Source organism: Zosterops lateralis, assembly GCF_965231275.1.
Source record: "Zosterops lateralis genome assembly, chromosome: 29".
NCBI lineage: Eukaryota > Metazoa > Chordata > Aves > Passeriformes > Zosteropidae > Zosterops > Zosterops lateralis.
Window position 1 is genome coordinate 3,449,940 of NC_139789.1, and position 15,123 is coordinate 3,465,062.

General features: G+C 57.5%; 1 protein-coding gene across 1 annotated transcript in view; it reads left to right on the forward strand.

Moving 5' to 3' along the window:
- EFNA2 (ephrin A2) overlaps positions 1 to 14,910 on the forward strand; it is a gene marked incomplete at its 5' end in the record, with an annotated part of 40,037 nt that extends 25,127 nt beyond the window's left edge. Inside the window, 3 exons of the mRNA XM_083879942.1 lie at positions 9,637 to 9,926; positions 12,119 to 12,184; positions 13,644 to 14,910. Of these exons, the coding sequence (XP_083736068.1) occupies positions 9,637 to 9,926; positions 12,119 to 12,184; positions 13,644 to 13,765 (478 nt within the window). The 3' untranslated portion in view covers positions 13,766 to 14,910. The remainder of the gene's footprint in view (positions 1 to 9,636; positions 9,927 to 12,118; positions 12,185 to 13,643) is intronic.
- Between the last annotated feature and the right edge of the window lie 213 nt (positions 14,911 to 15,123).

Sequence of the window (15,123 nt, forward strand, 5' to 3'; positions counted from 1 at the left end):
GCGCAGAGGCGGCGCGGGCGGCGGGGGGCCCGGCTGTCACCGGCTGATAACCCCCAGCGGCTCCGTCCCGTGCCCGTTATCAGTGCCCGCCCGCCTGGCCAGATGCGGTGTCTGAGGTAATTAGGGCGCTCAGCGTGAGCTGCCGGAGCACGGATGAGCACACGCGTGGTCCCGTGCGCGGCTGGCACGTGCCCGGCCTCCGCCTGCGACAGACGTGTGGCGGGGACGTGAGCCGGGCTGCTGTGCACAGGGCTGAGCGTGCACGGGGACACGAGGGCCAGGCCGGTGTCCGTGGGGTCGTTTGTGCCAGCTTGGTGTCTGTGGGGTCACGTCTGGTGTCTATGGAGACACATCGGCCAGGCTGATGGCCATGGGGACACGTGTGCTGGATGGTGACAAGCAGTGATTTGGGAATGAATCACTTCCCTCCAGAGGCCGGTGCCCCTGTCACCTTCGCTGTCAACCACCACTGTGACCCCTCCTGCCACCTGGCTCTGCCTCTTCTGTAGCTGTCTGGGTCTGCTGGCCCTCGCCCTGATCCTTCTTGGCTCCTCACTCCTCCCACCGGGCCTGACGGATCTGGGTGTCCAGTGAGTCCCTGTGCTGGCATCGCCATGCCCGTCCCATCGTGGCCATCCTGTTGTGGCCACCCTTGTGTTCCCATTGCTCTGTGCCATCCCGCTGTCCCCACCCCACCATACCCACCTCGCCGTGCCCCCGGCTCCCGGAGCAGCCGCGGTGCTGCTGGCACTAACACAATTACCGTGACACTTCCCAGCCCTCGTCTCTCCCACGGTTGAGTTTCTGCTCTGATTCAATTTGTGCAGATCCGGCCGTGGGCCCGGCTGGCTGCCGCCATCCCCGGAGCTGGCCAGCCCCTGGTGCCCCCCGGGAGGGGCAGCCGTGGTCAGAGACCCCCCACTGCCATCCCAGTGGAGTGGGCACCGCGTCACCGAGGGCTGGCAGCAAGGGATGTCACATCCACGGTGTCACATCTGAGTGGTTCCCGGTGCCTCGGTAGCCGGGAGCTGCTCTGGCGATGGCAGAGCTGTGACCTGAGGTGTGAGGGTGGTGCCAGCTCCCAAAAATGTGTGGGGAAGGATGTGGGAGCAGCAGGGCCCGCACTGGATGGAATGCCAAGGGGATCATGGAGTCTGGGGTGCCGTGAGCACCCTGGGGGCACAGGGTGGGGTCTCAGGGTGGCCCTTCAGTGGCCTGGGGGTCGCTCCCCCACAGCCCAGCCCACGGTGCCTCCTCAGTCCCACCCCAGGGGCTCGTGGCTGGCACTGCTCGGTGGCTGCAGGTCTGGCTGGAGCAGCCGGGGCTGGGCTGCAGGAGAAGGAGCTGGAGCGGGACCTCTGCACCGCCCCACTTTATTATTGAATTTAACCTACAGTCTTCCTTACATGCCACAGTGCCCGTAACTAGTGCAGAGGCTGCTTTTATGTGCAAATGAGGCTTTTTTTTTTTTAATCTTTGACAGAGAATGTGCTGTGTTTACATAACAGAGGGCCCTGGTACTCTGGAGAGGGCCACTGACAGTGCTGGCAGGAGATGTTAAGAAAGATCTAACATTTCTGATCTCTGTTTAGCCAGAGGCGCTGCGAGGCGGCGGGAGCAGCAGGGGAGGGTGGCTCTGGGGTGCCCGGGAGAGCAACTCGGCTGTGCCTGCCCGGGGCTCTGGGGCCGGGAACCTGGGCCAGAAGGGAGGGAACAGCTGCAGGAATGGGGTGGCACCAGAGAGTCGTGATCTGAGTGTCCCCATCCTGTCATGGAGACCCCTGAGCCCTCTCCAGGGTCTCCAACCCCATGGCTTTGGGACAGAGCTTCCCTTCCCAGTGGTTTGGGAGCATCCAACAACCTTGGGATGACCAAAAAGTGGTGGTGAACCCAAAGCTGGTGGTGAACCAGCAGCCAGGAGCTGTAGGTACGAACTGTCCCAGCTTCCCTCTGTCATCCACTGCCACCAGCAAAGGGAAAAACTCCTCCTGCCAGGTTAAGTGGAAAAATGACCAATATCCTGCGGCCTGCCAGGTTCAAGCGCATTAATTCCGGGGAGTCGGTTAATGGCAGTATTGATTAGTCTCAGTGCTAGGCTAACGAGCATCCATGCTAATGAGGGGTGAGTGGTGGGAATTGCAGCAGCTGGAGCAGTTCCAGGGAGCTTTGGTTGCGGGGCGAGGGTAGAGCTCCTCGAAAAGAGGCTCCACCTGCCTGGGGAGTGGGCTTGGTCCCCCTGGATAGGCTGTGGCACGTGGAAAATGGAATATTTGTGTGCCAAAACCACAATTTCCAACTGACCACAATTTCCGACTGACCACCTGTGTTTTTTCTGGGCAAGAGGGTGATGTCATGAGTCTGAGGGAGAAACCTGTCTGATCCATGCTTGGCATCATGGCAGGCTCCATCCACACCCAGCCTGTCTGTGCCGTGCTGGGTCGTGTGGAGCTCCCAGTGCATCCGTGGGCTCGTGGCTCTGGTTGGGTTTGTCCCAGGCACTGTGAGCTCAGGGAGGAGCTGTGTGGGAAGGAATCTCCTGATCCCAACCCCGTGCACGGCGCTGTGGGGCTGAGGATGAAGCCGCCCTGGCTCTTCTTTGGAAAGCTGCTCAGTTTTTGAACTCTTTGCTTTTTTCTCTCTTTCTTTTTTCACTGCAAACACTTGAAAGGCCCCTGTTCCTCCCCCCACTGTCCCCAGCAGCCCCCCTGGCCCTGTCTCACTGCAGTGTGGGGATGGGGGGGTGACACCCCAAGTTTGGATTTGCATTCCATTTGTGCAACTTGGCAAGAAGTGGAATGGGGAGGGAGAATGAACTTGGGGTTTGGAGAACCAAGAGCAGGTTTTGGGGTGCCCAGGAGTGTCCTTGGAGTGGCCCCATCTCCAGGACCTCACCCCAATGGAGTGCCAGCCCTGGAATGGGGTAAGTGGTGCAGTGGGGTGCAGGAAATGTAATGGGGTGCCAGCCCCACAATGGAGTGCCAGCCCCACAATGGGATACCTGTCCAATATTGGAGTATCAGCCTCATAAAGGGATACCGGGGTGCAGTGGGGTACCAGCCCCACAATGGGGTGCCAGCCCCGAAATGGGGTGCCAGCCCTACAATGGGATACTGGGACTATATTGAGTCACTAGCCCCACAAAGGGGCACCAGGGGTGCAGTGAGGTGCCAGCCCTACAATGGGATACCTATCCAGTATTGGAGTATCAGCCCCACAAAGGGATACCAGGGGTGCAGCGGGGTACCAGCCCCACAATGGGGTGCCAGCCCCACCGTGTGGTCCCAACCACAGCCCAGTCCCAGCTGCAGGTGAGGATCAGTTCCCGTTATTCCATGAGCATCCCCGCAGCTGGAGGAGGCTGAGCGGTTTCCGCAGCGTTTTCGGCACCGTTTGGTGGGAATCCTCTCCCAGGCACCACGTGCCCAGGCCCCGCCAGGCTGGCGCTTGCATTTAAACAAATTTTATTTTCTTCTGTGCTCTAAAGCCTCCCCACAGCCTGCGGGATCGGGCTCGGCTCCGCTTCCGGATCCGCAATCAGGCTGAAATAACAGCTCCGGGGGTCCCCATTTATCTCCGCGCCTCTCTCCTCGTGCATCCCATCTCATCCCGCTCTGTCACCCCATCCTGTAATATCTCAGCATCTCCCTAAAGCAAAAGATGACAATAAAGTGTAAATGGGGAGTGTTGGCTCTGGAGCATAATGATGGCAATTTAGATGCCAGCCGTCATTTCCCCGCCGTTGCCCCAGGTAACAGGAGCCGCTGAATCCTGTGGGAACGCGGCCGAGGCGGGACGAGGTTACCTCAGAGGCTGATGGCTGTCCTGGGATTTTCTGTCATTTACCTTAAAAGGAGGGAAAGGGAAATATCCGTCAATGGAGGTGTGAGCTCCGGCTGAGCCGGGCTGGGGGTGCTGCTCCCCTGCTCCAGCTGGGGCAGTGCTGGTCCCTGACCAGCTCCAGGGGTTCCAGGGCTGGGGAGGTGCCCCCTGGTTCTGCATTGAATTTGTTTTCATTACCCACAGTGCCTGCCCCAGTCCTCATCCCCATCCCTGTTCCCATCTCCATCCCTATTGCTGTCACTGTCTGTATCCCCACTCCATCCCCACCCCATCCCTGTCTCTATTGCTGTTCCTGTGCCTGCCTCCATTCCCATCCCCAATCCCATCCCCATTCCTGTCCCTATACCAGTTTTTATCTTCATCCTCATCTCCATCCCTGTCCCTGTCTATCCCCCCTGTCACCCCGTCTCTGTCCCCATTCCCATCCCTGTCCCCATCCCTGTCTCCGCATTCTTGTCTCCATCCCTATCCTTGTCCCTGTCTCCATCCCTGGCCCTGTCCTTGTGTCTATCCTCATCTCTGTCCCCACCCCTGCCCCACCCCTGTCCCCACCCTTGCCCCACCCCTGTCCCCATCTCTGTCCCCACCCCTGTCCCCGACTGGAGCAGCTCCGGGGCTGTCAGCCCATGTTAAACCCAAGCCCAGCTGCCATCGGCGGGAGCCGTCACCGTCATTCCCCATCCCGGTGATTGAGTTCCTGAATATGGAGCCGGGCTCGGAGGTTTGGAGCTGAGATAAATATCGGCATTAAAGCTGTCAGGGCCGGCGCCGCGGCGCTCCCACCGCTCCCACGGTGTCACCGACGGGGTCACCGGTGGTGGCACCGCTGGAACCGGCCACTCCCGCTGGCCACGGCTCCCAGTGACAGCCTGGGGGGGTTTCATCCCATCCCGCTGCTCCCCGAAGAGGGAATTGTTTCCCAGAGCACCAGGAGGACCAACAGCCCCAGCCCTGCCCGTGGTTTGGTTGGTACAGCATTTCCCAGGGACGTGGTGGCAGCTGGGACCATCCTGTCCACCTGGGATCAGCGTGTTCCCGGGATTCCCTGGCTGGAATACTCCGGGAAAGAGGAAAGGAAAGGGAAAGGGAGAGAGAAAAGGGAAGCTGGAAAAGGAAACAGTGAAAAAGGGAAGGGAGGGGAAGAGAAAGGGAAAGAACATAAACATGGCAGGCATCCCTAAAGCCCCTCCACTGCCTGGCTGGGCCTTGGGGAGCCCCTGTGCCCCCCGCCCTGTGCCCACCTCCCCGTGCCCCCCGCCCCATGCCCACCTCCCCGTGCCCCCCACCCCATGCCCATCCCGCCCCCCACACTCCCAATCGCCCCCTCTTTATTTTTTTAATCAGCAGCGTCGCTTTTCTGGCGCCGAAGCATTTCCCAGCCCCGCACTCAGGAAACCTCATTAACACAGATCAAAAGGAGCTTTTAATGATTTATAAAGGTGCAGCAGTTTGGAGAAATTAAATAATTTAGGTGCTGTGTGTACGGCGGGGTCCCTCCGGACCACATTACCGGCGCTCCGTGAGCCACGACGCCGTCCCTGCTCCATCCCACCGCGGCACCAGGGACAGCACCGGAGCCCCTGGGGACTGGGATTGTCACTGGGGTTGGGGTTGATGGGGACAGGACATCCCCTGAATGTCATCTCATCCCTGCCAGCGCCAGGGCTTGGCCATGGTGGGATGGTGGGATCCTCCAGCACAGCCTGGAGGGAGTTTGGGAGGTGCCAGTGCAGGGGACGCTCGCTCTCCGCCATGGAAAATATTTGGAAATGCGGTTAAAATCAACCTTGGCACTGGTGGGGTGGTGGGATGGGGAAGTGTGATGGGCCGTGGGGTGACCAAACCTGCTGGACCAAAATTGGATGGGCACAGGTGTCCAAGTGCACCCAGCTCAGGTCCATCCCCTCTCAGTTCCCCTTGTGGCTTTTGCCTCTTGAGCGGGGAATAGGCATCACCCTCCAGGCCGCTGGGACCAGCCCATGGCCCAAATTCCCCTTCCAGTGGCCGTGTCCAGCTCCTGCCCAGCGCTGCCGTTGCCATCCCGTGGGATGAACGCTGGGCTTGGGGCTCGGCAGCGATTCCGGCTGCCCAAGGAGAAGGAGAAACAGATGGAAAACTGGCTTAAACGTTCCCGGCATGAAGTCCATTGCCGGCCACGGACATGCCAGGCACCAGCCGAGCAACAGGATTAATGCAGAAAGGAGCCGCTGGAAGGGGTCGGTGGGCGCCTGCGCCCTGGGGGCCCTTCCCTGCCACCCCCCCGCCCCAGGAGCTGCTTTGTCCCCATTTCCTGAGGGGGGGGACACCTTGCAGGGCTGGGGGAGCTGAGGGGGGTTGACATTGGCAGCTCCGCAGCTGAATTTCCATCGGGTTGTGTTTAATAGCCCCAAAGAGGGCGGGAGGGCCGGGGGGGTGTGGGGGCTGGTTTGGGGGGGTGAGGGGGGGGAGCTGCTGTGTTTTATTTTGCTCTGTAATAGGCTTATTACTCCTGATCACGCTGTGACTATTTGAATGAAGGAGATTTCGGGAGATGAAAGCGGAAGGGAGATTTTAAGTCTCTCAGCGCCTGGCCCCGCAAGGACGGGTGCCCTTGGAGCGGGGGGGACCCCATACCTGGCCCCCTGCCCCAGTCCCCCCCTCTCCCCTCTGCCCCCGTGAGCCCTGACCGGCCCCCAGTGGTTCCAAACCTCCTAATTTCCAGCCTCAATTTATTCATGGCTGGTTTATACCCATTTGTTTATGTGCCAACACCGTTCCTCAGCTTAAATAGCTCTTTTCCATCCATAATATCCACCCCCCCTCCCCGTATTCCAGCGGGCGCAATCATATCTCTTTTCAAGCTGTTCAGGAAAGAAAAATCTGAATTATTTAACCCTTGGGACACTGGCTGGTCTCACAGGGTGTAGAGAGACAAATCTGCTTTGTTCCTGTGCTGGGTCACTGCCTGAATTGGGGAATTTTGGGAGGGTGCTGCTGGAGCTCAGAGGGGAAACTGAGGCACTGGCTGTGGTTGGGGGAGCAGGACCAGGGTTTGGGTGTGGGATTTGCTCTCCTGGTTGGCTCTGCAGGGGCCAGGGGTGTCCATCTGCAGGTGCCTCTCCTCTCAGAAGGGTTTTTTCCTCCACAGTAAATATCCAAGAGGTGAAAACTTGGGAAGCCAATGTTTTTCCAGCATGGAGATGCCACCCTGCCCAGCGTGGCGTGGTGTGGGGACACAGGGGTTCGGTACTGCCAAAGGGGCTTTGTCACCTCTGAGATTTTCATTCCGGACAATTTCCCTCCAGTGGAGTTTTGCTGCTGTTGTGGAAGGGGTAGGGGTGTCACAGTGCTGGGAAGTTATCATTTTATCAAACCTGATAAACCTGATGGAGCCAGGCTGGGTGGGTGACATGTCCTGTGCTGGGGCCCCACGGTGCAGGAGGGTGGGAACACAGAGCTCCAGAGCTGGAGTGTCCATGGAGTGTGTGCTGCCAGGCTGTGGGTTGTCCCGGGGTACATCCTTGGTGATGGGATCATCCCCATGCCATGGCATCATCCCATGGCATCATTCCCATCCAGTGGCATCATCCCCATCCCATGGAATCATCCCCATCCCATGCCATCATCCCTGGTGATGGAATTGTCCTTGTCCCATGGTGTCATTCCTGGCGATGGGATCATCCCATAAGATCATCCCCCCCATAAGATCATCCCCATCCTGTGACACCGGCCATGGTCATGGCATCACCTCAATCTCATGACATCATTCCCATCCCATGACATTGGCTTGGGTGCTGGGATCATCCCCATCCATGGAGTTATCCTGGGTGCTGGGATCATCCCAGTCCCATGGCATCATCCCCATCCCGTGGCATCATCCCCATCCCATGGCACGATTCCCATCCCATGGCATGATTCCCATCCCATGGCTCCAGTGCTGACATCATCCCCATCCTGTAGCATTCGACTGGGATGCACTGGGGGAGCCCAGGACCCCATGCTTGAGTGGGGTGCACCATGCTGGAGTCCCCCACAGACCCCCTCACTCAAAGGCGAGTGACCCCTCCCCACAGTTTCCTCAAATGAGGGTGACCCCCTCCCCACAGCCCCTCCCACACCCACCTCCGTCTGGGCCATTAATCAGCTTTAATCAGCCTTAATTCAGCAATTTGTCAGGCAGGCAAAGGCCCTCGAAGTGAGTTTTTCTCCCAAATATAATAATAATTAATATTATTATTCCCCTGATACGTGGACCCCCCCCTCGCCTTTGCTTGGGCTTTAGTAACGATCATTAAAATAAATAATTTTTTTAAATAAAAGGCAGCGAGAAGAAGGTTTTTTTGTTGGTTTTTTCTTTAAATATTTTTTATTGTTCTCCGTGCGTTTGAAAATTGTTTCCCAGTAAATTCCAGCCCTTTGTATTAATTTTACATTTTCCAATGTTACCTTGCCAGGGGCAGGGTTGGCACAACTGGCTCGGGAAAGGAGAGGGAAGGAGAGGGAGAAACCCTGCTCCTTAATTAGCACGTTCCCTGTGTGATCAGAGAGCTTATGAGGCAGGTAATGAGCTGGAGGGGGGCTGCAGGACCACCCCCCTCCCCACATCACCTCCCTCCTTCCCCCTCTTCCCTTTTTTGGGGTCACTCTGTGCCACCATCCCACTGCAGGGATGGGGATGCACTTTTGGGGTGTTTCTGGATGAGTTGAAGCCGCCTCAGCAGCTGCCACAGCCTCGGGGGGTGTTTGGGAGCCCCAAGATGCTGCTTTGGGAGGGGCTGAGGGGGTTGTGGTCACTGTGTCCAGCCCACCAGGGCTGTGCTGACCCCTCCAGCCACTGGCCAAGCCCTGCAGGTGTGGGGTGACCCCTGTCCTGGCAGTGCTGAGGTTTTGGGGGGCTTCCTGATGAGTGGAACCTTAAATTATTTAGGAAAAATCTCACTCAGTAAGGAGGGGAAGCCAAGCTGCCAGGAGGGAACAGTGAATTTGTCCTTGAGCTCTACCAGCTGTGATACCAGTGGTCTGGAATTTGGGGAAGGGGTTACCCCAAGGAGCTAGAGGGGGGTTGCTGGCATGTGCCACGGGGTTCTGCAGTGCTGCTAATCCCTTTATCTCTCGGGTTATTGGTGCCAAGAGCACCAATGACACCAGGATTGTGGCGCTGGGCTGTGACGATGCCGGCGCTGCCAGGAATAATTTTTGTGTGGTTTTCTACCAAAAGGTTCCAGTTTGTTGGCATGAAACAAAGAGGATCTGGGTTAATCTGGAGGTTAATGGGGTCTTTGGGGTAGGATCAGACATTGGATCATGGAGAGGGGAGGCCCTGGCACAGGGTGCCCAGAGGAGCTGTGGCTGCCCCGTCCCTGGAAGTGTCCAAGGCCAGGTTGGATTGGGCTTGGAGCACCCTGGGACAGTGGAAGGTGTCCCTGCCATGGCAGGGTGGGGCTGGATGGGCTTTAAGGTCCTTCCCACCCAAACCATCCTGGAATCCCATGGTCCTGTGGTCACCTGCCCCTCCTTACCCACTCGGATCCAATAGTCCAGGATCAGCTGGAGGCACCACTCGATCTCCCGGGAATGGTTCTCCTTGGCTCATTCCTACAAAACAAGGAGGATTTTCAGCCCCAAAAAGAGCAGCTTTGGCAGAGTTCCAGACCAGGACACCAAGCAGGGCACAGGACCAGAACACCCACAGGGACTGGATGAGCTTTTACGATCCCTTCCACCCCAAAACCACTGTGTGATTCCAGCATGCCGGGGAGGGGTCTCCAAATGAACACAAACGAGTGTCTGTGACCCACTGACCCGACTCCTCCACAGGTTCCACCGCGGGGACTACACGGTGGAGGTGAGCATCAACGACTACCTGGACATCTACTGCCCTCACTACGAGGAGCCGCTGCCGGAGCGGATGGAGAGGTACATCCTCTACATGGTCAACTACGAGGGCCACGCGTCCTGCGACCACCGGCAGCGCGGCTTCAAGCGCTGGGAGTGCAACCGCCCTGACTCCCCCAACGGGCCCCTCAAGTTCTCCGAGAAGTTCCAGCTCTTCACCCCCTTCTCGCTGGGCTTCGAGTTCCGACCCGGCCACGAGTATTACTACATCTGTGAGTGGGGATGGGGATGGACTGGGGGGATGCCAGGGGTGTGCTGGTGGCTCGGTTTGCCTTGGTGACCCCAAAATGATGCAGAATTCCCCCCCCAAAATTGGAGTGCATCCAGCTCAGGGCAAACATCCCGTGGAAACCTTTGAGTCACAGCTCTGGGCATGAGAGTGACCAGGACTGGTCTCATCCCAGTGGGAATGGCCCCAGCCCCAGGCAGTGTTCCCATGATCTCCTGTGTATTCCTGTGCTCTCAAAAATATTCCCATGGCCTCACATGTAATTCCTGTGCTCTCCCATGTCATTCCCATGCTCTCACATCTATTTCCATAGATGTATGTATAATACATACTGTCCTGTATAATTCCTATCCTCTCCCAATATGTTCCCATGCTCTCACATGTGTTCCCATTATCTCACTTATATTCCCATGCTCTCCCATGAATTCCTGTGTTCTTGTGTGTAATTTCTGAGCTCTCCCATGTATTCCATGTTCTTACATGTAATTCCTATGCTCTCCCATCTTTTCCCATGCTCTCCTATGTATTTTTGTGCTCTCGTGTAATTCCTGTCCTCTCCCATGTACACTTGAGCTCTCCCATGTAATTCCTGTGCTCTCCCATGTAATTCTCATGTTCTCACATGTAATTCCTGAGCTCTCTCATGTAATTTCCATGCTCTCCCATGTATTTCTGTACTCTCCCATGTAATTCCCATGTTCTCACATGTAATTCCTGAGCTCTGCCGTGTATCGTTGGGCTCTCCCAAATCTGAGGTCCCTTTCTCACCCAAACCTGACCCCTGAACTGCCTGGCCTGCTCTGGAGGAAACTGCTCTGGCTGCAGGACGAGGGCCCCTGGCAGGGAATTTCCACCTCCAGAGCATCCGTAGGAGCAGGAGGAGGAGAGGAGCCCACTGGAAAAATGACCCAGCAGTGCTGGGAGCAGGTGCTGGGATAAAACCCAAACCCAAACGAGGCGGCGCGACCCCAACCCCGCCGCCCTCTCCGGAGCCACGGCCACGCTCCTCCGCCTTATCATTCCTCCTCTTTTTCCTAAAGCAGCTGTTTTCAGCCCACTTAATTTGTTCCTTTTATCTATATTAAATTACCATTTCCCTCCTCTCTCTTCCCCCCCGTAAAATGTCACCGGCGCAATAACTGCGGCCACAACTCTCTCTCTCTCTCTCTCTTCCCCAACAACAACCCACCTCCCCCCCTGCTTTTATTTTATTTTATTTTTTTTTATTTTTTAATGTCGTTAGGGAGAGATTACACAGGAGTAAATGGGAAGCTGATCATTGCTAACCCGGTTAGAATTCCCGTCATGCGGAACATTAGAAATTATGCCTCTTTGAGGAACCGTATTTAGCAGACATGAAAGAAAAGAAATTACCTCCTCCTCGAGCCCACGGATTGGAATCCATTAACCCGCCGGCACCGGGACACGCTCGTGCCTCTGGAGCGGGTCAAGGGCACCCGCCGGCCCTGGGGATGGAGCTGGGATGCAGCAGGATGGGATGGGATTCTGTGGGATGGGACTCCATGGGATGGGATTCTGTGGGATAGGATTCCGTGGGATGGGATTCTGTAGGTTGGGATGCTGTAGGATGGAATGCTGTAGGATGGGATTCTGTAGGATGGGATTCTGTAGGTTGGGATGCTGTAGGATGGGATGCTGTAGGATGGGATCCCCATGGTGCCGCTCAGCTCGGCACTTTCTCCTTCCCCCCATGGGGTGTAGCACAGAAAAGGAAAAGAAAATGGGAGGGTAAAAAAACCCCAACCCCATGGAGGAACTGGGATGGAATTGAGATGGAGGAGTTGGGATGCTCACGGTCCAGCTCAGCTCAGCACCTTCTCTTTCTCTCCATGGGGTGAAGTGCCAAAATGGAAAAAATTGGGGAAGGGTAAAAAATCCCCTGTTTTAATTACAAAAAACAAACAAACAAACAAACAAACAAACAAACGAGAAAATTAAATTAAAATGAAATCTCTTTTTATATATATAAAATTAAAATTAAATATATTTTTATACATATAAAAAATAATCCCATTTTCTTCTCCTGAGAAGAAGTATCACCCCGATAATTGCTGCAATCCCTCCCTTTCTCCCAAGGTTTATTATTTTTATTCAGACCCTTGACCCTCATTTTGCCACTGTCCCCACAACCTTTGTCCCCTTTTCCTCCCGCAGCCGCGTCCCCCCCGAACACGGTGGACAGGCCCTGCCTGAAGCTGAAGGTTTATGTTCGGCCAACAAGTAAGTGAGAGATTTGGGGGGTCCCTGGGGGTCCCCAAGTCCTTCCCCATGGGCTGGGGGCGAGTGGTGGCCTTTGGGTAACACCCTGATGGTGACAGGGATGGGGACAGACCTCCCCAGCTCTGTTGGAGCCATCAGCACTGTCCAGACAGAGAGATAGGGAAAAAAAAAAGAAAAAAAAATGAATAACAATAATCATCCCTGCTCAGTGGCTACTTTTCCGACTGGCATAAATCAGCCATTTAAAAAAACAAATTAATAATTTTCTTCTCCTGTTAACGTGTAATTAGCAAATGGCAGCGTCTCTCCCCGGGGACAGCGGAATGTCACCGGGTAACCGATGGCTCTCGCCTCCCTTCCTTTGGTGGCTTTAAAATAAAACCCAACATAACGGAACCGTCTGTAAAAACTCATCATGTTCCATTCAGGATGAGGCAAAGGAAAAAAAAAAAATCTCTCCCGATATTATTTTTTAGTATTTTAATAATATTGGGATTTTGTTCCGTCTTGCGGAGGGGAAGGGAAGGGGGAGAGAGGCTGAGCCTGGGGGATGAGGCTGAGCCTGGGCATCCCTTGCCTGGATCTGGCCCTGGGATGAGTCTGGAAACCTCATCCCAGCACGAGGAACCCTCTGGAATTGGGGGGGACAGGGGGATCAGGTGGGTGAAGCGTTGGAGCATCCCCAGGCAGGACCAGACTCTGCTTTTCCTGCCTCCAGATCCATAAAAACCCATAATCCATTGACAAACTGGAGTGAGCTGAGCCGGGGGAATGGCCACTGGGGTCCTGTGTGTCCCCCTGTGTGTCCCCCTGTGTGTCCCCTGTGTGTCCCTCTGTGTGTCCCCCTGTGTGTCCCCCTGTGTGTCCCCTGTGTGTCCCCCGTGTGTTCCCTGTGTGTCCCCCTGTGTGTCCCCTGTGTGTCCCCCGTGTGTCCCCTGTGTGTCCCCTGTGTGTCCCCCGTGTGTTCCCTGTATGTCCCCCGTGTGTCCCCCCGTGTGTCCCCCGTGTGTCCCCTGTATGTCCCCTGTGTGTCCCCTGTGTGTCCCCCTGTGTGTCCCCCCTGTGCTCAGGGCTGCCCTGGCCGGGACCCCCAGGCTGTGGGTAAGGGGTGACCCTGCCCTGAGCGAGTCCATCCCTGGATAAACCCCCGGGACAATGTCACCTCCCTGTGGCACACGGGGCCGGGGTACAACGCTCTGTAACCCCGGGAAAAGGGCAGGAACCCGAGCATCCCCACGCTGCCCATCCCCGTGGCCGGAGAGCTCGGATTCCCCTTGTCAGCCCCCAGGGGTGGCAGATGCTTTTGGGGAAACTGGGATTTGGGGAGGGGTCAGCGCCCAGCTCATGGGAACGCTCCCAGACCCCAGTGCCGGGGTGCCAAGCATCACCGCGCCCCCTCTTCCAGCCCGGATCGCAGCCACCCCACCGCCTCACCCGCCCTCTGCTCCTTTTTCCACAGACGATTCCCTGTACGAATCCCCGGAGCCCATTTTCACCAGCAACAACTCCTGCTGCAGCCTCAGGGTGCCGCCGGCGGCGCTGGCGGTGGTGCCGGTCGTCTGGACGCTGCTGGTCTCGTAGCACCGACACCGACGCGCCGGGAGCGGCTCCGCGGGGCGGGAGCGGCCCGGGGACGGATCCCGCCCGCCCCGGATCGCCTGGATGGTGCCCAGGGAGGGTCGGTGCTGCCGGCGAGGATCGTGTCGCCCGCCTGAAGTCCCCGCCGTGGCACGGCCGTCCCGCCGGGAGCGGTGCCGGGCAGTCCCGGGGGATGGATCCCGATTTCCATCCCCGCCCTGCAGCTCCGGCTGTCCCGGTGGGGCGTTGCTTTTTACATTTCTAGACCAAATACAGAGTCCTCGTCCGTTTGGTTGGGTTTTTTTGGTGGTTTTTTTTTTTTTTTTTTTTTTTTTTTTTCCGTTTTGCTTGGTTTTGGTCTTTTTTAAAGAAAAAATATTTTTATTTTTATTTGTTGAGTCGTTCCCGTCGGGTCCCCCTGGTGCCGGACTGACCCGCACGGGCCGGGCTCGGGTCCCTGCTGAGCCCCCATTGTCCCCACCGTGGGCAGAGCCACCGGGAGCACCGGGAGCACCGGACACAGCGATGGTGCCACCGGCTCCGTGGGCACGGACTCCTTCCCAGCCTGGCCACAGGACGTCACAGAGCCGGACCTGCCACCCCCGGCCACCCCCTGCCCCGGACACGGGGGGCCTGGACGGACACAGCCCCCCCTGAGCGCCCGGGGGGTCACCCTGTCCCCTCCACTCGTGCCATGGATGTCACCACCGTCCCCATGGGACACCGGGGTGGCTCCGAGAGGAGCAAAGGAAACTGGATGCAGCACCGGGGACAGCTGGCATGGGGACACCGGGATGGCCGGCATGGAGAGCTCTGGGAATGGTCAGCTGAGACACGGAGCGCTGGGATGACCGCCACAGAGAGCACCGGGAATGTCCGGCCAGCACGGCGAGCACCGAGGATGGCCAGCATGGAGAGCAGGGAGTGGCCAGCGTGGAGAGAACCAGGGACACCGGGCATGGGGAGCAGCAGGAACGGCCAACACCGGGAGCACCGAGTGGCCACCGGCATGGAGAGCACCGGGGACAACTGGCATTTCAGACAGCCGGCACTGGGAGCAGTGGGAAGGGCTGGCTGGCAGTGGGAGCAGTAGGAAGGGCTGGCAGTTTCAGTGGCCAGCACTGGGAGCAGTGGGAAGGGCCGGCTGGCACTGGGAGCACCAGGAATGGCTGGCTGGCACTGGGAGCACTGGGAAGGGCTGGGAGTGCCATGGTCGGCACTGGGAGCAGTGGGAAGGGATGGCAGTGCCAGTGGCTGGCGCTGGGAGCACCAGGAAGGGCCGGCTGGCACAGGGAGCAGTAGGAAGGGCTGGCAGTGCCAGTGGCTGGCGCTGGGAGCACCAGGAAGGGCTGGCTGGCACT